This window comes from Macrosteles quadrilineatus, unplaced genomic scaffold, assembly GCF_028750875.1.
Source record: "Macrosteles quadrilineatus isolate MER2022 unplaced genomic scaffold, UCM_ALF_1.0 Scaffold_2__2_contigs__length_208266976, whole genome shotgun sequence".
Taxonomy (NCBI): Eukaryota; Metazoa; Arthropoda; class Insecta; order Hemiptera; family Cicadellidae; genus Macrosteles; species Macrosteles quadrilineatus.
The window spans coordinates 8642371-8669557 of NW_026542595.1; the positions used below are offsets into that span (position 1 = coordinate 8642371).

At 34.0% G+C, this 27187-nt stretch overlaps 1 protein-coding gene across 2 annotated transcripts in view; it reads left to right on the forward strand.

The window, feature by feature from the left end:
• Window positions 1-27187, forward strand: part of LOC128987859 (transcription factor E2F4-like) — a 100469-nt gene that overhangs the window by 22518 nt on the left and 50764 nt on the right. For both annotated transcript variants that reach the window (XM_054408917.1, XM_054408918.1), the window contains one exon: window positions 23741-23902. In XM_054408917.1, the coding sequence (XP_054264892.1) occupies window positions 23741-23902 (162 nt within the window). The remainder of the gene's footprint in view (window positions 1-23740; window positions 23903-27187) is intronic.

The window sequence follows — 27187 nt, forward strand, 5'->3', positions numbered from 1 at the left end:
AAATTTGGTTTGAAGTTGTAAGGCGGGATAAACTTGAATGAGTTCGCGAACCAGAATGATCGGACTATAGGAACGGGGGTTTATGGGGGGTTTTATGGGGTAAAAATAGGTTTTTCCCATTTTTGAAAAAACCAATTTTTACCCCGTTAAACACCGTTCCTATGATCTGATCATGCTGGTTCACGAACTCATTCAAGTTTATCCTGCCTTACACCTTTAAACCTAATTTCATCAAAATCGGACCAAAATTACTCAAGTTATTGCGCTCACGGACGAAAAAGCAAATATGTCCTGGGCCTAGGTCTTACCATGCCACTTACGGTAATGACTACTACTAGTGTGCCTGTTGCTTGAAATTGAGCAATTGTCAAGTACCGGTACGATACAGGAGTTATTAAAAAATAACAGTCATCTTATATGAGTGCTCAAAATCGAGCAATTGTCAAGCACCGTTATTATACAGGCGTTATTTAAAACTGCAGTAACAACAGTAATAATTTTTGATGTTGATTAAGTTAAAAAGATATCGAGTTTAAAAGACAAAGCTTATGTAACTATTTAAAATATTCACTCTATTAATAACGGGTTAAAATAATATACTTTTATTGTAAAAATATTTATCATTTTTTAGAAGCCGGCCTTATTGTTATTGTTAGTGTTGTATACAAATGTTTACTGACTTATAGCTGTTACCAGTAAACATTTCTTGCATGTATTCATTTGATCTGAGATTAGGTAGGTTTACTTTACCACTGTGACAAGATGATTTGTATATTCTTCATGATTTGTTTACTTGCAAAAGAAGTTGCATAGCAGAACTGGTAAAAATTATTCATCTTTCCATGTGATTGTGTATCTGGATTCCTTACTGTTAGATTAGGCCTCTCTTCTACTCTTCTCATACGAATGAGATTTCCCCTTAACCTCCTCCTGTTTTCAATATTTCATCTTTAAACTCAAGAAATTTTCTGTTCTTCTAACAAAACTGATTTACTGTTTGGATTGGTCTATAACCTTCTGAATAATACATATATATTTTTTATATTTATTTATTTATATATATATTTATATTTTATTTATATATATATATATATATATATATACAGTATATATATATATGTGTGTCCATTAGCACGATAACTCGAGCAAAACTGATCCGATTTTGATGAAATTTGGTACAAACGTGTAAACCTACGTTTATTCGAACAAATTCGCGATCCAGCATGATCGGACCATGGGAACAGGGGTTTACGGGGGGTTTTATGGGGTAAAAATAGGTTTTTCCCATTTTTGACCAAAAAACATATAATTTAGCAATTTCTTTCCAAACCATTTTGTAGAGCTTAAAAAACAAATAATTTAGTATATTGAAGCGTTATTATGCGCCTAATGGTTACGGAGAAAATTCCAAAAAATAGTAAATTTAAATTTCCCATGTTATTTTTATGGAGAATAAGTAAACTGTTGTAGTTTGCTTGTTTATGAACATATTTTGATCAAATTTGGAAAATGTTTTTATTTCTTACTAACTATTAACATTTTACAAAAAAAAAAAACTGTTTTACCCTCCCTGATGCAGCAAACCTAAGTACTTGTTAAACTAATTCTATTTAAATCGGGAATAAATGTTATATTTTTAAGTAGACATTTCAGTGTAAATCCAATCAGTCAAATGGAAATTCGCTTAGTCTGCAGGTTTGCTGCGGCGGGGGTATTTTGTTTTTAAATGTGTTCAATGTAATTTTTATGGTGAAAACCCGACCTTTGAAATTAAGTGTAGGACCTTTTAAATTCTAAAACGTTAATGCAAAACTATGAATTGGGCCGAATCTTTTGACACCTTAAACGTTGAAATTGATCCACAAATAAGGGAGTAGCAGAGTAAAAAAAAGTCCTCATGTATTGATATAAAAGATATGGAAATTCGCTAAAATGATAATTTTTTTATAAATGATAAATTTTGTAATCACATGTTTAAAGTAAACAAAGCCGACTTTTTTCAATCCCAATGTATAGAAGATATTTTAATTTTTTTATTTTCTGGTAGATTTGGACATAACTAACACATAATAACACATTGTACGTACAACAATTATGTATGGGACGCGTTGCAGAAAGTCAACAGTCCCGGAAGGTCAAATAATTTATACCTGTGCCGCTAGGTCAAAAACTACAATGTTTGCAGTGTCTGTAGATCAAAAATCCCAGTAAGTCAATTGCTTTAACATAGACTACGTTTTTAGCACGGACTGTATTAAGTCAATTGCTTTAACATAGACTACGTTTTTAGCACGGACTGTATTATTTGACTTATTGGGAATTTGACCTAATGCAACAGCAGTTTTAATATAACGAAATAAGATAAAATATAAGTTCAGTTTCGCTGAGTCAACAGTGCCGGAAGGTCAAAAGTATAATCTGTTAAAAACAACGATAGTCCTCTCGACGCATGACTTCAATAATTTCGTGTTTTGGTGCACTTAAAGTTGTGCTAAAATTTTGAAAATTGGCACAGAGCTTCTTGGTTAGTCTTACTCGATGACTATTTTGTTGGAACTTTAAACTATTTACCGATCTAATTAATAAAAATTGATATGTATGGTGAAATAGTTGTAAATCATGATTTCTAACATGAAAAAGTTAGCATGGAGATTTTTTTTTTTCCTTTTTTCTTAGAGAGGTTTTGTCTGTAGCAAAGTTGTAGCCAAAAGTGTGATGCGTAAAATATATTTTTTTGAATTTTTTACAATCAGTGGTTCAATAGATAACTTGGGTTGAAGAGGACGGCAATTTTAGCATTTCGCAACGCATGGAAAGAACTACATCGTACGATGCGACTGCTGAGTGGACTTTTAATTTACAGTTCTAAGGACAAGAAAAAGATGAATATACAGATCACCAGTACATTCATATTATTTATAAAACATCTTTCTGTATTACTAGCTTACATTTTTCACTTATAAGAATACATCATAAACAGGGTGTTAAAAATAAGCGGGGAGATACTTCACCTAGTAATTCCTTGTGTCAAAATAAACAGAAAATCAAGGATAACATTTTTTCCAAAATCGTTTCGTTAACCAGATATCCACCATTTTGTATTTTTTACATACAAATATTTATATTTGCACTTTTCCAACCGATGTTTATGAAACTTGGTATGTATGTTAAGGTAGGAGAGACCCATGTTATAAAAAAATACTCATCTCGATTCACCATAAAATTTCAAAATTTAACACTTAACTATAATATAATATACTTTACTACACCACAATATTTACGTATCACCATAAATCTTTAACAAAATAAAACGTTAACATTTTTTAAATCCAAAGTAAATCAATATAATCTTTCTTTTTTGAAAAATATATTAAAAAAAGGCGATGGTAAAACAACGACATGCAAGTTTCGATCTGGGGTTTCAGGTTGAATCTAGGAGGATTTAACATTAATTAACATTAATGTTTAATCCTCCTAGGTTTGAACTGATTGAGAGGAATACATGAAACTGAAGGGGGGAGGTAGCAACAAGTGCACTAGTACTTACTAGTGTCCAATTACAATTTGATGGATTTAAACCAAAACCTTTTCTATTTAACTTATTTTCAGCTGTTAAATTTAAAACGATACGTTTTAGCGACATCATTAACGTTATTATCATCATCATCGTTTGAGTTTGGGTTTGCGGCAATGTATTTTTATGAATAAAACCTTTAATTTGATACCAAACTTGACCTCTGCTGCTATTAATTGACTGTATGCACTATTAATTAACAGCTGTGTCTAAGGATTATGTCGGCCTTAGTTAGTGATGTGGGCCGGGTAAATACCCAGTGGGTAGGTAAATATAAGTTGGGTATTTACCCGGGAATTTACCCCAGGCCCGGGTAAATACCCAAAAACTGGGTATTTATAATTTTTATTAAAGTTAGAAAAGATTTAGATGTTTTTTTTGCAATTATCACCCTGTAAGGATAGTAAAATGATGATAAAATGTGTTAAACGAAATTTCATATGGTCACTACTAGCATTTTACTTCTGGGTACAATCGCCATAAATACCCAGGTCTGAGCATAAAGCATAATCGGCATAAATACCCTGGTCGCATGGTTGCACTGGTCCTGACTACTTATGATTTTTTAATTTCTATGATACATAGATGAATTTATTTTATTGAAAGTGAAGAAAAATAATTTGCAAAGTAATAATTATTATTTATAAATAGGCCCTACATGAAAATTTTACCTAGTAGTGGTCTAGGCATGTAAACAACTTAAGAAAATAATTAAAATTCAGTCTGTAGGATGGCAGGATTTAATAATATTTTTGTTCTAGGCCTTTTGTTGGTATCAATGGTATCAAAAAAAAAAAAAAAACTAATTTCATAAACTTGTGATACAAAACATTTAAATCTATAGCACAATAAATCTTTCAAAATTATAATAAGTTAGACCAAAAAAACAGGAGATACATTTTTTAGTAGGTTTATCCAAATATATTATCGTTTCCAAATAAGCGGTAACACAGAAAAGTTTAATTACTTTTAGTATTCTGCCATTCTGCCTTAGGTCTGTCTAGCCTTCCAAGCCGTTTATACGATAAAAATTTAAATTTTTAACTATCATAATTTAATAACAGTAAAAATAGCATTTATCTCACCAAGTAAGTGTGTATCTGGATTCCTTACTGTTAAATCAGGCCTCTCTCATTCTACTCTCCTCATACGCATACTAAATCTTATTAATTGTCTCCTCCTCCTGCTTTCAATAATTTTTCCTTGAACTTGAGGAAGATTTTCTGTTCTTTTAACTAAACTGATTAACTGTTTACATTGGTCTATAACCTCCTGACTATTACAAACATCAATATTTGCTCCCAAAAAAGCTACTTAGTTTCTTTTTATTAACAGCTGTTTAGTGATGTGGGCCGGGTAAATACCCAGTGGGTAGGTAAATATAAATTGGGTATTTACCCGGGAATTTACCCCAGGCCCGGGTAAATACCCAAAAACTGGGTATTTATAATTTTTATTAAAGTTAGAGAAGATTTAGATGTTTTTTTTGCAATTATCACCCTGTAAGGATAGTAAAATGATGATAAATCAAGTAAATATGATAAATATGATAAATATAAAATGATGATAAATAAATGAAGTAGGTTTAGGTTCACTATTTTTCTGATGAGGTGTTGTCTTCATAAGAAAAGTACTAGCAAAGCTTCAAGTTACTGTAAAAGCAAAAGGTGTTATAGACTATCCTAATTTTTCATGTAATGATAACAATAACACATTTAGGGGTGAATATAAATGAATTTAAATCAATTTCATAAATACCCAAAATACCCGGGTATTTATGGATTTTGGGTATTTACCCGGGTAAATACCCAGGGTATTTACCCTGAGTTTTAAATACCTGGGTATTTTACATCACTAGCCTTAGTCACAAACAGGACAACAAGATCGCTCCACTCATCCCACACTCATCTCCATTCATACTTGGCTTAAAATGCATGCATTTGTATGGTCGCCATTTCAAAGCAACATGGCTACATTATCGATCATAGATATAATAACCATTATGAATTAGCATTATTCGGTGTAGAGTTTTAGACCATTGTCTTTAAATTTCAAGACAAAAAAATTTTCGTTAATGAATAGTTTAGTTTGTCCACATTTTTCCGTCTACAGCCTAAACGGTACATTTTTGAAAGTTTGAAAATGCCAAAATCGGATTCCTCTCATACTAAAACATACATTTTGACATACGGATCAATGAGGTTTGGGAATGAATTCCTTAATAAAAACAGTATTTTGTAAAAATAGTCACGCTAAACATACTAATTTTTATCGACCTTATGGCTTCATTATCGATCATAGTTGTAATAACTATTATTAATCAGCATTGTTTGGCGGAGGGTTTGAGACCATTGTCTATAAATTTCAACACAAAAAAAGTTTTGTTAATAAATAGTTTAGTTTGTCCGTATTTTTCGCCTACAGCCTAAACGGTACATTTTCGAAAGTTTCAAAATGCCAAAATCAGATTCCTCACATACTAAAACATACATTTTGACATATGGATCAATGGGGTTTGGGAATCAATTCCTCAATAAAAACAGTATATTCGAAAAATGGTCGCGCACAACATACTTATTTTTATTGACCTTATGGCTACATTTTTGATCATAGTTGTAATAACCATTATGAATCAGCATAATATGGTGTAGGGTTTGAGACTATTATATTAAAATTTCAACACAAAAAGATTTGTTTAAATAAATTGTTTAGTTTGTCCACATTTCTCTGTCTACAGCCTAAACGGTGCATTATCGGAAGTTTGAAAATGTCAAAATCGGATTCCTCACATACTAATATATACATTTTTATTATGACAATCAGTTCCAAAAATAATCATAATTATTTTTTATTATGACAATCAGTTCCTTAATAAAAAACCTGTATTCTCGGATAATAGTCGCGCTCAACATACTAATTTTTATCGACCTTTTGGCTACATTATTGATCATTGTTGTTATAACCTTTATTAATCAGCATTAATATGGTGCAGGGTTTGAAAATATTATATTTGAATTTTAACAACATTTATTTTGACAAACAAATAGATTTTGACAATCGGTTATTTAGGCTAGTAACAATACTTAATGTAGGCATTAGCTTACGTGATTCTATATTTAAATGTGTTTTTACCGGAAAGCTCGCACTTAGCTCGCACTTAGCCCTCACTGTGCATCCATTGAATTATTAAACCAAATAATTATAAAGAATAAAGAGTTTTGTTAAGATTGTGTTTTTGCATACATAGGGTCTAACAAAGCACAATACTAGTGATTTTTGTATAAAAAATAAAGATAATAAAGCTAGTGAGCCATTGATGAATTTTATTCCTCATAGTTATTGTTTGCTTTAAAGCAAAGATGAATACAACAAAGCTCAAGGCTGTAATAATGACATGATCCAATTATAGTCCGTAAGGTATCTTCATGGATAGGCTTCCATGGTCGTCACTTATACAGGGTGTTTGGTACTCAGTGTGAAAAAAAATTTTTGGTGTAGGTACAAAGTAAATGCAGTATGATGATGCATATAAAATGTCCCAAGTCTAAAAATTAGCTTCCCAAAGAATTATTTTATGTTTTTAAAAAATGACTATGTTTTTAAACTTAATACAGCTATTTCTCAATTACCTGTAAATGGATTTGAGTAGACAATGTCATTTTCGTGTTCTACATTAAATTTTGAATAAGAATAATACAAAATGACAGAGGATCAGTTGTAAAAACTCCATTGTAAATAGATTCAAAGATAAAAATTAAGATGTTTGATAAAAATTAAAAAAACAATGGTCAATTGCATTTGTTCACACCCTGTATACAAGAAAGTGTCGGAATATGTTAAAAACTGCGCCATTTTATAAGCTTTCCAACCATATGCTACACCATTGAGCTTTCTGTCTGCTTATGTACGCTTTCGTGGTTTGAAGACTACAAAGCATGGTGTCTTTAACATTTAAAACATAGAAAGTCGGCATGTATTAAGCAAAAGTTGTATTTTTGTTTCAGCTTGAACAGTAAAAACAGTAAAAAAGTTCCCTGTTTTCTGGCATTCAAACCACTAAAACAAACAAAAAAATATCTAAACTTCAATAGTGTAGCATATGGTTGGAAAGCTTATAAAATGGCGCAGTTTTTAACATATTCCGACACTTTCTTGTATACAGGGTGTGAACAAATGCAATTGACCAATGTTTTTTGCATTTTTATCAAACATCTTAATTTTTATCTTTGAATCTATTTACAATGGAGTTTTTACAACTGATCCTCTGTCATTTTGTATTATTCTTATTCAAAATTTAATGTAGAACACGAAAATGACATTGTCTACTCAAATCCATTTACAGGTAATTGAGAAATAGCTGTATTAAGTTTAAAAACATAGTCATTTTTTAAAATATTTTGGTGCATGGGGTATCAACCAACAATACGAATTTTGAAAGCATGCTCATTGATATTAAAATGAAAAGTTTTGAAACTAGCATTTTAGCCACATATAGACAGCCAATTTGTGATGAAACAGGATTTATTACAGAATTAGATAAAATATTACAGAGTATAAAAGGAAACATAATAGTAATAGGAGATATGAATTTAGATTTAAGAGATTTACATAAGAAAAACGTTCAAGATTACAAAATTATGATGGCAGGGCACGGCTTAGATTCTTACATAAATTGTTATACAAGGGAGGAAGTAAGAGGAGGAAAACTAACACAAACATGTTTAGACCATGCATTCATTAGAGTTAAAAGAGCAAAGGTCAACTCGGATGTAGTTCAGACTAAGATAGCAGATCAGTACACCTGTGTTATCAATGTCCAGCCTGACAACTCCTGCCCAACTGATAAGACAAAACAGATAAATACAAAGATAAATGTGGCGATATTGGGACGGGTATTGGGGCAGATGGACTGGCTGTCTATAAAATGTTTAAGGGATGCATCAGAGATCTATAATAAGATAAATTTAAACTTTAATGAAGCCTATGACATTAGTAAAATTATTGTATCAAAACCAGTTAAATCTCCCAAAAAACCATGGATGTCTTTTAAAATAGTAAAACAGATTAAAGAGGGTGATAAATTATTTAAATTGTACAAAACACATCCAAACAATTATAATTATAAAGAAAGATATAGGGTAGCAAGGAATAAGGTGGACAAAGAAATCAAAAAAGCAAAACAAAGGCACTTCTACGGTTTATTTTACAATAATCAAAATAATATTAAGGAAACTTGGAGTCAGATAAACTCAATTTTAGGTAGGGGCAAAGTGGATAATATTGATGAAAGTATAGTTAAATATCTAGGAAAGCATAAGACAGAACTTGAAATATGTAATGCATTTGCAGATAAATTTACTAGAGGCATATATTCAATAATACATAACTGTCAGCATAAAACACTAGATACCTTAGGACAAAATGAGTGCATAGCATCATTGTATGTTATAATTTCTAATAGACTGCATTTGAATTACCAGCTGATCATATGATCTTTATTCTTTTTGATTACTCTTGTTTATGTTTAGTTTCTATTCTATGTTAATGGAATAATACACTTTTTTATCTGATTTATTTTTTATTATGTTATAAAGAGTTACAACAGTTTTGGCGACGAGGTAAAAGTATAAATTTGTTTATTCATACATTAATGACCAGTTACATTTTTTTTTCAATTACCTTTTCTTCAAATAACAATAACTACATCTCAGGCTTAGGAACATTCAAGTTACAACAACAAAATGAACTCAGAACAATTTGACAAATTCATAGAAGGCCAGAAACAACAAATGGATCTTCTATTTCTGTTGTTTGAGAAACTAGAACAAAAAATGAAAGATAACACACCAGATCCAACTGCTCAATTTGAAAGTTACAACTCAGAAAAAGAAAGATTTTCAGCCTATATTGAACGATTTGAAAACTATCTCAGCATGAAGAATGTGTCAAACAAAACTAAAAAAGCTCAAATTCTATGTGCATCAATCGGTTCTATCCATTACAACAACTTAGTTGCATTCAAAGGACCTACAAAGAAAATCAAAGACTTGGAATATGAACAGCTAGTTGAAACCTTTGGCGAAATGCTATCGCCTAAAAAGAATACTGTAGTGTCGCAGCATTACTTTTTCTCCACTTACCAATCAGAAAGTGAAAACATACCTGACTATGTTGCAAGTTTGCAAAAACGACTTGCTGACTGTGAATTTTACATAAAATGTGAATGCAGAGAAAACATTTCAACAGCTCACATTTTCTTAAGGGCTCAATTCATTAGGGGCATTCGTGATAATAGCATTCGAGAACAACTTTTACAAGGAAAGGAAGAGAACTTTGATGAAATAGTCAGGAGAGCTATAGCTCTTGAAGCAGCCCAAATCCAGTGCAAGGAACTTTCAAACATTTCAAAACCTCTGATCCCTAGTTCTTCAGTGCCAGATATAATGAAAATTCAGAAGACCACTAGACACGATCATCCATCCACTCGGACATCATCATCATCATCATCAACATTATCTTTCTGGAAAAAGCCATCATACAAGCATCGATCAAGCCAAAGAATCGATTATGAGTCCTTAGGAATCAACAATCTTTGCTTCAGATGTGGAACATCTAACCACCGATCAAACCAGTGTCGAATAAGGCGTGAAAAACTATTCTGTGAAGCATGTAAGAAGAATGGCCACATTCAAAAAGTTTGCATCAATACCCTGACCAAGAAATATGCTTCAAGTAAACAAGTTAGGCTAACCGATTCTCTGACAATGATATGATCAATGACTCACAATCTGATTGTTCCTACGGGGCATACAACATAATCAGTTCAGTATCCAAAGATCAGAAAATCATCAACCTCTACGAAATTGAACCTGGACATGGAAAGTACATAGTAGAGGTAGCGATAAACCACAAGAAACTGAAGATGGAAGTAGATTCTGGCGCACGGTACACAATTTTACCAGAGGATAAGTTCTTAGCATTGAATTTGGGAATAGATCTTCAACCTTCAAATCTAAATTTTCGAGCTTATTCCAATGATATTGTGCCATGTGAAGGAAAAGAAAAAGTTACATTACAATATAAAGAACGATCTTTAAAAGCAGAAGTGTATGTAGTTTCATCAGGCCACGATCCTATTTTAGGTAGAGATTTGATCCGTGCTTTCGACATTGAACTAAAACAAATCGATCATGACATGATAACTAATCCAAAAGTCCATTTGGTTGATGGCGACAGAAAGAACTTTCAAGATATTAATAACATTCTGAATGAGTTTGCTTCAATTTTTGAGGAAAAAATTGGTTGTGTTCCTAACATTCAAGTTTCATTAACTTTAAGAGATGACGCAAAACCGGTATTTACAAAAGAACGTGATGTCCCATATGCACTTAGAGAACGTGTTGAAAAGGAGTTGGAATCTTTAGAAAAAGAGGGAATCATCACTCCGATTGCGACAAGTGACTGGGGATCACCTCTCGTCATCATTCCCAAACCAGATGGTGGACTGAGACTTTGTGTGGATTACAAGTGCGGTGTAAACGAGAGGTTAGTCTCGGCTAATTTTCCTATAAGGACGGTAGAAGATGTTCTTAACAGTCTCCGAAATTCCAAATACTTTTGCAAACTTGACCTTTATAAAGCGTACTTACATTTAGCAGTAGACAAAGAAAGTAGTGAAATCCAAACTATGTCAACACATAAGGGAACCTTTCTCATGAACCGTCTCAGTTTTGGCATAAAAACCGCTCCCTCAGAATTCAACAGAATTTTGTCACAAATCCTCAATGGACTTAATAAGTGTGAAGCTTATTTCGATGACATAGTCGTCCATGGAGCAACCCAAGCAGAATGTGCTCACAACCTTCGAATGTGTTTAAGAAGACTAACAGAATACGACTTACATCTAAATCGAAAGAAATGTACATTTTTTGAAACAAAGATTGAATACTTAGGACACCTGATTGAGCAAAATAAAATCAGCAAATCTCCCGAGAAGATAAAGGCAGTGATGGAAATGTCAAGACCGCACGACGCTGATGAGGTCAGAAGATTTCTTGGAATGATTACTTATTACTCACGTTTCATTCCAAATCTATCTACGTTGTCCTGTCCCTTAAGGGAGTTGCTCAAGAAGAAACACCGTTTTCAATGGACGACAGAATGTGAATCATCCTTCCAAAAGCTCAAGCAAGAGATTTGCAGTGACAGAGTCCTGATTCCTTATGATCCAAAATTGCCAGTTGTACTTTCTTGCGATGCAAGCCCTGTTGGCATTGCGGGAATACTTAGCCACATCCAGATCACTAACACCTGCAGAACAAAATTATAATCAACTAGATCGAGAGGCACTTGCTATTATATTTTCTGTTGGAAAGTTTCATAACTACTTGTATGGAAGCCAGTTCACTCTTGTCACAGATAATAAGCCTTTGAGCAGAATCTTTAGTCATGACCACTCTTTGCCGAAAATGACAACAGCTCGATTACTTCGATATGCTTCATTTCTATCTGGATTCAATTATAAGTTGAAAAACAAATCAGGAGATGAAAATGAAAATGCTGATTGTTTATCTCGAGCACCTTTGTCTCAAGACTCAAGATCAACTGATATGAAGATAAATGAAGAAGTTCACCTTCTGTATGCTGAGTCACTTTTCCAAATTTCTTCAACTGCTATCACGAATCAGACCATTGCAAGTGCAACATTAAACGATTCTCATCTCAAATCTCTTATGAAAACTCTACAAACAAGCAACGAAGACACACCCTACACCCTTCTTGATGGAATTCTCTTTTGGCAAGATCGAGTTGTCATTCCACAGAGCCTTAAAAATTCAATTTTGAGAGAACTTCACACAACACATATCGGTATAACAAAAATGAAACAACTTGCAAGGCGGTATGTGTACTGGGAAGGGATGAACCATGACATAGAAGACCTAGTTAGATCTTGTGAAATCTGTGCTAAGCTCCGTAACAACCCCCCGAAGGTGATAGTACACCCGTGGGATCAGCCTCACTCCAATTGGGAACGTCTACATATAGACTATGCAGGTCCTTTCGAGGGTCATCATTTTCTAGTTGCCATTGATGCCAAAATGGGCAGAGGTCCGAGTCATGAGACATTCTCCTACAACTGAAACAACAATACACACACTTCAAGAAATATTTTCATTCCATGGCTACCCCAATTCATTGGTAATGGTATAATGCAACAATTTTCACAAGCGATGTATTCAAAGCCATTGTTCTAGTTGCCATTGATGTCAAAATGGGCAGAGGTCCGAGTCATGAGACATTCTCCTACAACTGAAACAACAATACACACACTTCAAGAAATATTTTCATTCCATGGCTACCCCAATTCATTGGTAATGGTATAATGCAACAATTTTCACAAGCGATGTATTCAAAGCCTTCTGTATTGATCATGGTATTACCCAAAAATTTATTGCCCCAGGCCATCCAGCTACAAATGGATTAGCCGAAAGAAATGTTCAAACTGTGAAGAAACGTTTAAAATCAATGGCAAGTGAAAAGGGCACCATGCCAGAAAAGGTCAGGAAAATGCTTCTACGCTACAGAGCCACACCACTTGCATGTGGGAAAAGCCCAGCAGAGCTTTATTTGCACAGAAGATTAAGAATAGAGCTGGATGCCATATTTCCTATTCCAAAGAAGATAAATAAAGAAAAAGAAGTTAGGCAGACAAAACATGTAAGATCGATGAGAGTAGGAGATGAGCCCAAGTTCGCCTTTACTCTGGAAATGCCGAAATCTGGGAATTTGGAACCATCCAATCCAAACTGGGCTATCGTCATTACATGGTAAAGCTTGACTCTGGACGCTTAATCAAAAGGCACATCAATCAACTCATAAGAACAAGAGTACCGCCTAAAACGACAATTCAACGGGAAGAAGATAATCAAAGACGCTCCACTAACCAACAGTCAGAAGATATTCAAAGACGTACTGTTAGGTTCAATATTCCAGGGATACCAGCATTACAACGCTCTCCAAACAGTGGTTCAACCATTGTCGGTCGTACGCTACAACGGCGTTCCACGACTGGTCAAATACCAGTAGTGGAGGCTCAACATCCTGAATGTGGCATCCATTTTCCTGATGAAGTCAGAATTCAAGATAAATCACCTCGACGTTCCACGACTGGCCAAATACCGGTAGTGGAGGCTCAGCATCCTGAATGTGACATCCAGATTCCTGATGAAGTTGAGTCACCTCAGTTACGTAGGTCAACACGTGTTCGACAACCGCCAAGTTACCTTGAGGCTTATGTGTGAGCTCAAAACTTATGTGGGGAAGATTGTTATAATTTCTAATAGACTGCATTTGAATTACCAGCTGATCATATGATCTTTATTCTTTTTGATTACTATTGTTTATGTTTAGTTTCTATTCTATGTTAATGGAATAATACACTTTTTTATCTGATTTATTTTTTATTATGTTATAAAGAGTTACAACATTGTATATACCTAAAATTAAGAGAAATGAAGTTGTGAGTTTACTGCAGAGAATGAGAAAAAAAGGACCCGGCCACGATAATATTAGAATGATTGACATACAAAATAATTCGGATGTTTTAATTGATTCTATTGTTTTATTGATAAATACTTCCATTAGAAATTCAAACTTTCCAGACATGCTTAAGATTGCAGTTATAAGACCAATCTATAAATCAAAGAGACATGATGACTATTCAAATTATCGTCCTATATCGATCCTCCCCTCCCTTGGTAAGATATTAGAAAGGTATGTTGCAAATAAACTAATAAAACATCTAGAAGATAATGGAGTGATACATGAAAGTCAATATGCATATCAAAGAAAACGAGGGACAAATGAGCTGTTGTTAGAATTTTCAGACTATGTAAACAGTCAATTGGGCCAGGGAAAGCAAGTATTGGTGATTTTTATTGATTTTAGTAAAGCTTTTGATACCCTAGAACACAAAAAAATTGCAGTGGCTTTAGAAAAAGCAGGAATTAGAGGTCCATGTAAAGACTGGTTTATAAACTATTTGAAAAACAGAAAAATTAAAGTAAGATTAAACGATAAATTTAGTGAAGAAAAAGAACTAGAATACGGTGTACCGCAAGGAAGTATATTAGGGCCTTTGATGTACCTAATTTATGTAAATGAGATGCCAGATGCTATACAATTCTGTAGAACCTTTATGTATGCAGATGATACAGCCCTAGCCATATCCGATAAAAATATAAACGTGGCAAAAACTAAGATTGAAGCAGATTTTTTGAAGCTGACAATGTGGTGCCATGACAATGGATTGATTATAAATGGCAGTAAATCAAAGATTATGCATATTCATTCACCTTCGTACCAATGCACAGAGCTAGCAGTAAAATTTCATTCACACGATTGTCTGCATCGTAAGAGCTATGAAAATATGTGTCAGTGTATGAATTTGGAGTATGTTTTAAGTTATAAATATCTGGGAATCATAATTGACCATAACATGAAATGGGACTTGCACTTGAAACAACTAACTGATAAATTAAGATTATGCTTATTTAAGTTTTACCATATAAGACAATACCTGCCACTATAAACAATGAAATTGATTTACTCAAGTATGTGTGAATCATTGCTTAGATATGGTGTAAGGTCATGGGGAGCAGCATCAAACACAGCCATAATGCAACTAAAAACCGTGCAAAGCAGGATAATCAAAACAATGACTAAGCTTGATTCTGCTGATCTGGTTGAAAATCCCATGCTAGGTTATCAATTGGTCAACGTTTTGCCAGTTGATGGGCTGTTTAAGTTTTTAATTACAACAGATTATTATTTTTCAGATGAGTTCAAAAACCTTAATGTTCATAGTTACAACTCAAGGCAAATGTTCTTTATTGTGCCTGGAACAACAAATGAATATTCTAAAAGAACAAGGGAATATTTAGTTCCATTCTTGTTAAACAGTTTACCAGTACAGCTGAGGAATATATGTTACTGTAGAGAGAAGAAGTTAAAGAATTTATATCTAGATCTGAGTTAAAGATAACTGTGTTTCATATTTTATCATTGTTGTTCACTGTTCCAAATGTTTATTTTTGTTACTTTTTTAATAGATTATTCACTGTTCACTGTTCCAAATGTTTATTATTGTTACTTTTTTAATAGTTTTAAATCCGGTTATTACTGTTACTTTTTTCATTGTTTATTAATAATTGTTAAAATCTGACTACTTAAATTCTATGATTGGTTTGGTATATTATTGAATTCTTACAGAAAAACAAGGGAAACGAAAGACTGATTGAATAACAAAGACTGATTGAAAAAAAAAAGCACTGTGAAATAACAAAATTAGAATAATTGCTGCAGACAAGCCATATTGGCTTTTGTGGCTTGGAATTGTATGTGTTTTGTAAATTTGTATTTTTTGGAAATAAATAATAATAATAATAATAAAAACATAAAATAATTCTTTGGGAAGCTAATTTTTAGACTTGGGACATTTCATATGCATCATCATACTGCATTTACTTTGTACTTACACCAAAATTTTTTGTTCACACTGAGTACCAAACACCCTGTATATATACAGTCTTGGTCTTCGGGGTTCGACCGCTTCCTTTGGTTATGTACACTATGTACAGAAACTACCGACGTTTCGGCCACATAACAGTCAGCCATCTTCAGGGCGAGGAGCACTATCACCGTAGTCAACAGAACTCAACTCTCTCCGTAAGGTAGGCGATGGACTTAATTGATTAGCGCCCCTTTCACCAACGCACGTGCACTCGCCAGCAGGGCCCTACGGTGTCCGGAAAGATGGGGACAAGGAATCTTAGGGACACGGAAACGGAGGCTGACTAAGCTATGAGATCGACTCATTAAATCGACTCGTTCTCTTTGTATCTCACCATCAATTTGTCACCTTATTTAAATGCACTTTTGTAGAGCGTAGGGACAACAGAACATATTTAGAACATTGAAGTGTTTTTGTGGGGTTATTTTATTAGTCACGGAGTAAACTCAAATAATAATTGTAAATGATTATTCAAGCATACATTTATTTAATCAAAATGCATTTGAATACTGTATTTCCAAACAATAGCTTCAACTTCGTGTGGATTTCATAGCCTCCGATTTATGACCGTGAATATGGGCGAATTTCTCTCGTATGTATTAGAACAATAACACAATATACCTTTTTGTTAATTCAGGAACAACCCTTGACTAGCTATTTACTGAGAAAGATTAAAGAAACGCCTGTTGTCAAATTTAATCGAAGGCATATTGTACAAAGTATTCCACCTATTGTTTAATCCAAGCAAACCCATAAACGTTCAGTACTTGGAAAGGTAAAGGAAATGAGGGAATAGAATACAGCGATGTCCCGTTAATCTCCTTGCATGTTTCTCCTAATGGACTTCATTTGCAATCTCTTGGATTTTCCTTTCAAACTGGCCGGTTATTGGGATGTCGGGTCACTCGGGTCAATTCACTTTTGTGTAGTTGCGAGTTTGTGATTGACCTACAATTTCCAACCAAAATATTGTTTTGGGTTTTACGTGTTAATCGCAAAAGAGGAACTCTAAGGTTCAGCCGTTGATAAAACTATTTTTCTAAATTCTTAAAAGTGGTGGTAATTTAGGCCTAATTTTTTCGTCCCCAGTTAATACTTACTGACATATTTTTATACAAAACTATCCAAAACACTGTTTTGTATGATATTGGACACGTTTTCTTAAATTCTTTACTGCAAACATCACACCAATTACCAACAATGTTACGAGACAACATTTCGTCTGAAAAAAAATGCTGATCTGTTTAGAAATGTGTTCTTCTTACAAACTTTTACTTGTATCTTTAAGTTGTAAGTTATTTACAATAAGTGACGTGTTTTGGAATCACATCCAGTACAATTAATTTAGTGAAAAACTTTACACATTCGATATCGGTACAGGTTTTTGAAAAAAAAATATATTCTCGGTTCAAAGTACCAGTACAAGCGGTACATAACTAAACAAATAAACAAAATACAAAAGTAACCAAATACACCTATAATCCGACACAATGTGCAAACAAAATACTTTAATGTCATAAAGAATCATATCGAATTTCAGCCTCCTAGGTAAATGGGAAGTGGGAGAATTATTGATGATGAGTGAGTGAGAGTGAGTGTGACAGTGAGGGCTTTGCCTTTTATAAGTATACATAGCACATTCAACCAGCTGTTAGTTAAAACAAATTATATTGGACTAAAACAAATCGATGATTACAAAGAATACTTTAAAAATAATTTGAACATCAAATACTACTGTATTTTACTATGCATATTTAATTAATCTGCCATCCTCGTACCGAAGAATTAAATGTATCAATGGTCGGCATTACACATAGTATAAATAAGTCAACCATAAGTATGTATTTGAATTTTCTTCCAAATGCTGAATTTGTGTCACAAATGCTGAATGAAAGTTTTATTCTAAGATTTGGTCAGTTTTTCTCATATCAGCCAACACAAGATTTAAAATTAATCAAAACCAAAATGGTGGTATCCACTACATACCAGATTTAAAAGTCATAACTTAAACGTTTCTATTATGGCTATAAAAGTTGAATATTGTTTCTAAAAGCGTTGACAGATGTGTAACTATTATATGCAACATGCAACAGATGTAAAGATTAAAATGTTTCTATTTTCAAATCAAATCAAATCAAATCAAATCATCTTTATTCCATAGACACAAATTGTGAAAAGTACAATAGTGTATAGGCTGCGTCAACAATATAATACAACTTAAAACTAATCTAAGGTTGAGGCAAAATAATCTTCTATTTTATAAAAACAGTTTTTTAGAAGAATTCTCTTGATGGCTACTTTAAAAACATTTAATGGTAACTTTTTAACTTTAACTGGTAACTTGTTGTACAATTTGGTAGCGGTATATTTGAAGCTAGCTTGAGTGGTGGCATAAAGGCACTGATCTATTCTTAAATTATTACAATTCCTTGTGGCATACTTGTGCACATCCTTATTACAAAGTAAAATATCACAGTTGTTTTTAACATATAACAGACATTGAAAAATATAAATACAGGTTAAGGGCATCACAGACAATTTCTTAAATATAGGCTTACAATGACTACGTGGGGGAGCATTACTTAACAGTCTAATGGCTCTTTTTTGTAAAACAAACAAGATGTTGGCATGGCTACAATTAGCCCAGAGAATGGCACTATATACTAAATGACAATGAACATAACTAAAATACACAGTTAACAATACATCTGGAGAAACAATTGATTTTAAATTTCTTAAAATAAAATTCCTTTGGAGAGTTTTGGAGCGATAAAATCAATATGGGAAAACCATTTTAGGTTGCTCTGTATCATCACACCTAAGAATTTGACTGGAGTTTGAGAATTCTTAGAGTTACCATAGGTCATTTCCAGATTTTGAGTTTTGTTTACGTTAAGAGACAGCTTATTGGCCTTACACCAGTCGAACATTGTTTTAACAGACTCAGAAATTACACTGTCCTGCATACACTTAGTAGACTTGATATTCAAACACACGTCGTCTGCATACATAAAACATGAAACATCATTACTTTGGACATTAAAAGGTAAGTCATTAACATAAATAATGAAGAGTAGGGGGCCTAAAATGGACCCTTGTGGCACTCCGTGGGGAGTGTGTTTAAGCTCTGACAGTGAATCCTGGAAATAAACAGCCTGGAATCTGTTGCTCAGATATGACTCAATCAAAGACACGGCATTATCACAAAAACCAAATGACTTTAGTTTGCCTAACAAAACACTGTGAGACACAGTGTCGAAGGCCCTTGAGAGATCAAAAAATTTTGAGCAAACACCTTGTTTTCTTTCCATGGCTTCTAGAGTGTCCTGAATGTAATTTAAGACCGCCTCCGTAGTGGATCGGTGCTTGCGGAAACCAAATTGCGCACACGAAAGCAAACCGTTTGAATCCAGAAAGTTAACTATTTGCCATGAAAGCACTCTCTCAATGACCTTCGACAGAGTGGGCACCAAGGCCACAGGCCTATAATTGCTAACATCCAATCTATTACCTTTTTTAAATATTGGAACTATCTTAGAAATTTTAAGTTTGTCTGGGAAAGTTTTTCCCGTAATACAGAAGTTAATGATGTGTGCAATGACTTCACATAAATAATCACTACCAAACTTTAGAATCTGAGAACTTAAACCAAAAATATCAAGACTGCTGCTGCTGCTTAAAGACAAAATAGCTTTATGTACACATTCTACTGATACCTCACAAAATTCAAATTTAACATTACACAAAGGAACACTAGACATATACTCATTGGCACTGGTTAAACTAACAGGAATGTTATCAACAATATCATCAATACTACTTACAAAAAAAGAGTTAAAATTTTCTGAGTTTAAAGGTGAATCAACATCTGGTAATATAACAACTGGGCGCTCATTTGTTGTGTCCTTCTTCCCGTTGCAAAGCACGGGTACAACAGCTAGTATTGTACTAAAAGCTAGCTAGAAGCATTGACTATTGGAGATGGTTAGCATCGGCTGCTAGACTTTTTAAAAACTAAAACTTAATTTATAAAAAACTGGGACACTAATTTTAAATTATGGCTTTGAAATTCCCTAGTTCTCAAAATTGTCTTTCTTTCAACACAAAACTAATGAAAATCCATTGACTGGTTGATTCAGAATCGTGAAAAACCCCCATTTACGTTTTAATAATATATATGATAGTGAACCATGCCCTCGCGCCTGCACCCAGACTAACGAAAAGGAAGCGTGATCCATGCGCAGGCCCGAGGAGCGGCTCACAAAACTTTACTTAACAAAATGAGAACCATGGATGGAGGCTCAAGAACAACACGCCATTTGAGAGAAACGAGCTGTAATTAACCATTTAAAAGAATAACACAACAACAATAATTAACAATAATACATGAATTAAATACTCTCAATTAAACTTTAAAAAATTTTGATACCCGTTTACCCTACTAACTTACAATTATTTCATTAATCATTTTCAAATAGGCTAAATTTCAAAAATAAATCTTACTAGCTTTTACCTTTCAAAAAACTTTTAAATTAACAAATTACAACAATGATATATATAATGACTCTTAAAATAAATTCATTTTATCTGGTAACTATAGAAACTTTAGGGGCCCCAAATTAGAATTCAATAGAATATTTAAAAAAAATTATAAAATTTAAAAAAGATCAACAAGTAGCCTAAAGAATTAAAATTTAAAAAGAATAACAATTAATAAACTATGTATAGGCCTATAACAATAATAATTTCAAATAGTCTCTTGGGTTGCTTTTTTTTATAAATAAAATCAAAAAACATAACGACAGTGGGTAACTTGTGGTAGTGCGGTTGGGTTTTGGGCCAGGTCTAGAAGTTCAGCACCGGAGGGGGAACCAAGCAGGGCGGAGAGGGGGCCAAGGTCTACGAGGCAGCCATGAGTTACAAATTTCCTCCGCCAAGGTCGAAACGGTCCAGTGCATAGTCCTCCTCACGGGCCCTGAGTAACAAATCCAGAAACACAGTAGTACCAGGAGAGCTCAAGTCCATATCCGCAAAATTCACTGTCACACACATTTCACTATTTTCATTTAGTTCCAAACATTTCACTGAGCAGGCCTAACATATTTTTTCAGGGAAAAAACTCTAAATTTTTGCAAGGTTTGTCTCTCTATCACAGCTCTTTAACAATATAAAACATTTTAAACAATAACAATAATTTAAACAAACAATTAACAGGTGAAACAGTACAAGATCGGTAACATTAATACTAGGGATGGACGAGATTGGATTTTTAGTTCGAGACGAGACGAGACGAGATTTTTTATTTCTCATAAAATTTCGAGACGAGATCGAGACGGGATTTCCCTTCTCATACACAACGGGAAATGCACGTTCAAAATTTTTACCTGATTTTGTAACATTGTTAAATGACTGTTTAAATACAAAAATAATAATAATAGGTAAGAATATTTACAATCTTTTATTAAAAAAACATCAGCATAACATTTTTTTATTAATCATGCCTTACTTATTAAAAATGCCTACGATTAGGAAACATAGTGATATCAGTTAGGATAGAGTTCAACTTATCCTAAAATAAAATAAATCATAAAATAAAAGCAATATTAATTTTTGTAAAATAGTTACTTGTTTTGACTTTTTATAGTAATAAAACATTCCTCACACTGCTTACACTTAACAAAACTTCTCAAATGTTATTAAAGTAATATTATTAAAATAATTAAAGTAATATTTTCATTTAAAGAATTAATTAAATAAGAACGCCTTCGCAAAGGAAACGCAACTACAACACGCTCCTGTATTGCGGGTATTGCATTGACTTTCTGCAGGCGTTTTTAATTTTTTTATTTAATTTTTTTTTTTTTATTCTTGTCTCGATAAAAATCTCGGCCAAAAAGAAATCTCGTCTCGTGTAACGAGATTTAAAATTTCCCGAAAATTTCCCGAAATTTCGAGACTTGACCATCCCTAATTAATACTTGCGGTAAAGGTGTCAGCAGGCTAGACGGGTATGTGACAGTGATAAATTTCACCAATAGAGAGAAAATATTTAAATTGTCTGGTCCAAAGTGGCCAGAAGAACAAGTTAACAATAAACAATTGACATTTAAACACAGAAAAATACTTTAAAATTGACAAAAAACGTTCCAAACAAAAATTTAGGCCTAACGCAACGACTCATGTATTTTTGCTAATTTCTCCAAAAGTTGTGATCCGAATTTGTTCGGAATGGTCTTAAAAGCTGGGGGAAATGTTCCAGCAGCTTCTCCAGACCATTCCAAACCTTAACTCAAAGGCTGAAACCAGTTGGCCTATTGGTTACCCAGTTCAAACCTGAATGGAGAATTGCCAAACTCTTAATTCCTCATAACTTTCTTAAAACTTGAGTAAAATGACTCAAACTTTCTGGGGAGCTTTAAGAGCAGTTAAAATAACTTAATTTAACTAGTTTGGCAAGAACAAAGCAAAATAAAAGACTTTAACCTTACTTGACTGGGTAACACAAACTGAACATTTTACAAGACAAAACAACACAAAATTTTAACGGGACACAAAGCAAAGGGCTACCAAAGGTAGTAGCCTAAGACAATTACATTTACTGAGCAAAAATTGTAAGCCTAGGCCTACCACAAAACAGTCAGAAGGACCCAAAACTGACTTGGCAGTTTCTCTCAAATAGCGGCTTTCCAACAAACATTTCTCAGTCAATTCTAGGCCTAGCATTTCGGGCAAAGCCCTGAATTATACCAAAACAACAGGGAAAAGGGAAACTAACTATCAAAAGTCTTCCACGACCCCAAGACTAGGTTCCAGACCTAGTGCAACCATGTGCAGCTAACCTAACTTTAGAAAAATGTGCAAAAACTCACCCAAAAGGCGCGCGTGGCGCGATAAATTTACACCATTGCGTAGCAGAACAAAAGTAAAGAACAATTAACAAAACTGCTTTGCAAAAAATAAAGCATAGAAACAGATGTTAAAGGATAAATTTGTTCTGAAAATCCTCTGCGAGGCAAACGGCTCTGACGTCGCTGAACCTATGAGTTGCTGGCGGAAAGAGTAAGAAAAACAAGACTCACAGCCTTGTTCGGGGTCGTGAAAGTGACAACGAAACACTGAACTAGCCTACTATAAAAAAACACTAGAACCATTGATCATGAGTCGTGACATTCGCCCGGTGGAAATAGTCACGGCTCAATAGTTTGGACAGGTTTCAACCCTTCCTAGGCGTAATACATTTACACACATAATAACATAATAACAACAAATTAAAATGTAAATAAAAGCTATGCTGGCAAAAGGCCTCAAAAAATGAGTAAAATATTGGTGAAGTTGTATTTTAAAATTGATTGAAACCAATGTTAACCAAGTTAACAGTTCTTCTTGAAGATATAACAATAGTTAAAAAATGGTGATGGATATTTGGTTGTACAATCCTTAGTTGTGGCTCATCATCAGACTTAATGGGTAAACTGTAACTGTAATCAAACCATTTTAACTGCAATTTAATTAGCAACCTTAAGAATTTTATCAGTTTAAAATTTCTTCAAGACTGACACAGGACTGTAAAGATGTAATTTTTAAACACATTTCAGTGGTGCAATCAAAGTGTGAACAATATAATGGATGATGAAGAGAATAAGAGAAAAGCGTATGTTCTGGACTCTGATGTCAACTTCTGTTTTGAAGACAATGTTTTTTTGGCCATCAAAGCACCCCCTGGAACTCTCTTAGAAGTTCCTGTTGTGGATCATAAAGTGAGTAGCCTTTTATCATTCACAGTTAGTTAGTCTTTCAGGGTCCCAATAGAACACTTAATAATAGTCATCTTATAGTATGGTCCAATGAAAAAAAATCCTTCATCAAATAAAGAACTTTTAATATTTAATTTTTTTAAGGATTTGTTGAATAGGCTTATTGATTTTCCAGAGCTGTATTGGAAATTTATGATTTTCTCTAAATTCTAAGGTTGAGTGGGTATCAAAAGTAGAACCTAACCGAAACCTGGTTTAACCAAAATGGTTCTATAAAATAATATAGGGCTGTAAAATGCTTTAATAACTTAAGTTGTCTGGCTTAGAGTATTTTCTATCAGTAAGTAACATTTTTTTAGCTGAAATAAAACACTGTCTTTAATTCATTTTTCCTACACACTGTGGTAATACATTGGCTATTTTTAGCACATGATGGGTTAACCAAAAAATTTGTTATCCAAAACGGCTCCCCCCCCCCTTTATTTTGGTTAACCGATATTCTACTGTACAATCACTCTGGAGTTTGAAAAAATATTTTTAGATGGTTACAAACTCTTAAGCGGGTGTTTGAATTTGAAATTAACGAAATTAACATTGCTCTTATGGCGGGTAAATCCAAGATGGCCGTTAGCTTCCATGGACTCCCTTGGTTGGAGAACGATTCAAAACTACAATAGTAGTTTTCATTACTAATCTCGAAAGTGACTTATTGTAGAAATCTTTTATCCTGGAAACTTTGATATAATTAGCATTTCTGAATCCTGGCTTAAGCCGGGTATTCATTCAAATGTGTTGTCTCTCCCTGGATATGTGCTGCAGTGAAATGATAAAATTGGTAGACAGGGCGGTGGCGTTGCGGTGTATATACGGGAGGATTTAAAGTTCAAAACTATCTTTTCTTCACCATCGGAGTACTCGGCTGGGCCAGAATGCCTATTAATTGAGATTAGTTTATCTGGAGCAGATGCGCTGTTACTAGGAGTGTGCTACCGCCCACCAAGATCAGGGCATCTGCGCAATCCCACACTCGATCCCACACATCATGTTGCCAATTCTGATACCCTCTTAGATCTAATCGTAGTGTCCAATAATCAAGATATTATTCACCATGGGCAGCTTCCAGTCCCTTCAATATCCAAACATGACCTCATTTTCTGTGTGTACTCAATCTAATCTCCTAAACCCAAAGCAAAGCTTATGAAATATCGGGATTTTAAAAATATTATTGTGGCACAATTCATGTTAGACGTTCAACAAACTCCGTGGCACTTCATTCAAAATTTAAATTCCATCGATGAAATGGTTCAGGAGCCATATTAAATCCATATTCAATCCATATTAAATCCATATTAAATCTCTTTGACAAACATGCTCCCATCCTAACAAAGCGCGTGACAAAACGAAGACCTGTTCCATGGATGACCCCTGAAATCAAAAGTTTGATGGCTAAATAGGTAGAAGAGCTAGGCACTCCAACAATATTGAACTAAAACATCAATATTTTAATCTTCGTAATCGAGTTAAACAGCTTTAGCGAAATTCCAAACTCAGATACATTCATTCACTTTTTGAAAATCAAAAACAGCCATCGAGAGTTTTATGGCGTAAAGCTAAAAGTTTTGGGCTTGGGAAACAATTTGATTCTCAACCAGTACACATCGCTCTAAATGAGTTAAACGTTTACTTTTCTTCTAGCAGTCAAAATACCAATCAGCATAAAGTCAATAGTTACTTGAATGAATTAGTCAACTCTCCAAACCCCGCACCTGGGATATCCCGAGTTTAACTTCAAACCAGTTATTCAGTCTGATGTTTTGATGGCTATTCGCAGAATCTTAAGCAATGCTGTCGGTTCTGGTGGGATACCCATCCGCTTTATCAAAGACATCCTCTACGCAATCCTTCCTACTATCACGTTTATTTTTAATGCATCTTTGAGGCACTGTTCTTTCCCTTCATTTTGGAAGTCTGCCATTGTCCGTCCCCTAAAAAATATCACTGAAAATAACATTCTATCTGACTATCAATCTGGTTTCAGATCAGCGCACAGTACAGAAACAGCACTCCTTCGAGTGACTGAAGACATTAGACTTGCTATGGAGCGTCGACAAGGAACGATTCTAACTCTGTTTGATTTTTCCAAAGCATTTGACTGTGTTAATCATGACTTGCTGGTGCAGAAATTAAGGGCAATAGGGTTTTCCAAGAATTCTCTTAAATGGCTGAGATCTTATCTGTCAGATAGGCAGGTTAGTGACACAAGATCAGACTGGATGACTGTTACATGCGGTGTGCCCCAAGGATCAATCCTTGGACCACTGCTCTTTGTACTGTACATCAACGACATAAACTCGACCTTGACCAACTGTAAACACCACATGTACGCTGACGACTTGCAAATTTATGTTTGTATACCGTCTATGTTTGTAAAATCCATTTTACTGCAAACAACGAAAATGACTGTGTCAGAAGGATCAATGAAGATGTGAACCGAATAGTTACTTGGACTGAGAATCATGGACTGAGACTAAATCAAGAAAAGACAAAACCAATTGTAATCTGCCACCCTCGACTTCGCCCTTCAATTGACTTAGACTCAATAAACCCAATCACGGTGAGTGGCAAAGCACTTCCCTTGGCATATCTTTCAACTCTTCACTTACTTGGGACACAGCAGTTAGGGACACACAAAAAAAGGTTTTTGCCTCCATACATTCACTGAAAAGATTGCAGAACTTTTTGCCACAACACAAAACTTCATTTGATCAAATCACTTGTACTGCCCCACTTCAGTTACTGCAACTCAGTGATCAATGACATGACTGTGATTCAGGCGGGTATGCTCTAACGGTCTCAGAATTACGCTTTGAGATTTGTCTATGGTCTGCGGCGTGAGGAGCATATCACGCCATACTACCTTGAGGCAAACATCTTGAAATTAAATTATCAAAGATCCATCAAAATTATGTCATTGGTCTTTTTAATTTTGAAATCAGGCTCCCCAAAATATTTTACATCAGATTTTAAATTTGTGTCTCAAGGTAGTTCACGAATTTCTCGTTCTTCTTCAATCACATTGTGTATTCCTCATCATGTGACCACCGCTTATGACAGGACTCTTGTTGTTACCTCTTGCCGTCTTTGGAACACCCTACCCCTACACATTAAATCCCTTGATAAACAAGTAAGATAGAAACAATATATAAGAGTTAAAAAAGTTTAAACTTGAGCTTGTCTGTTCATGTTTTCTCCTCTTGGTCGTGTTGGCCAAAGAACGTTTTAATCACA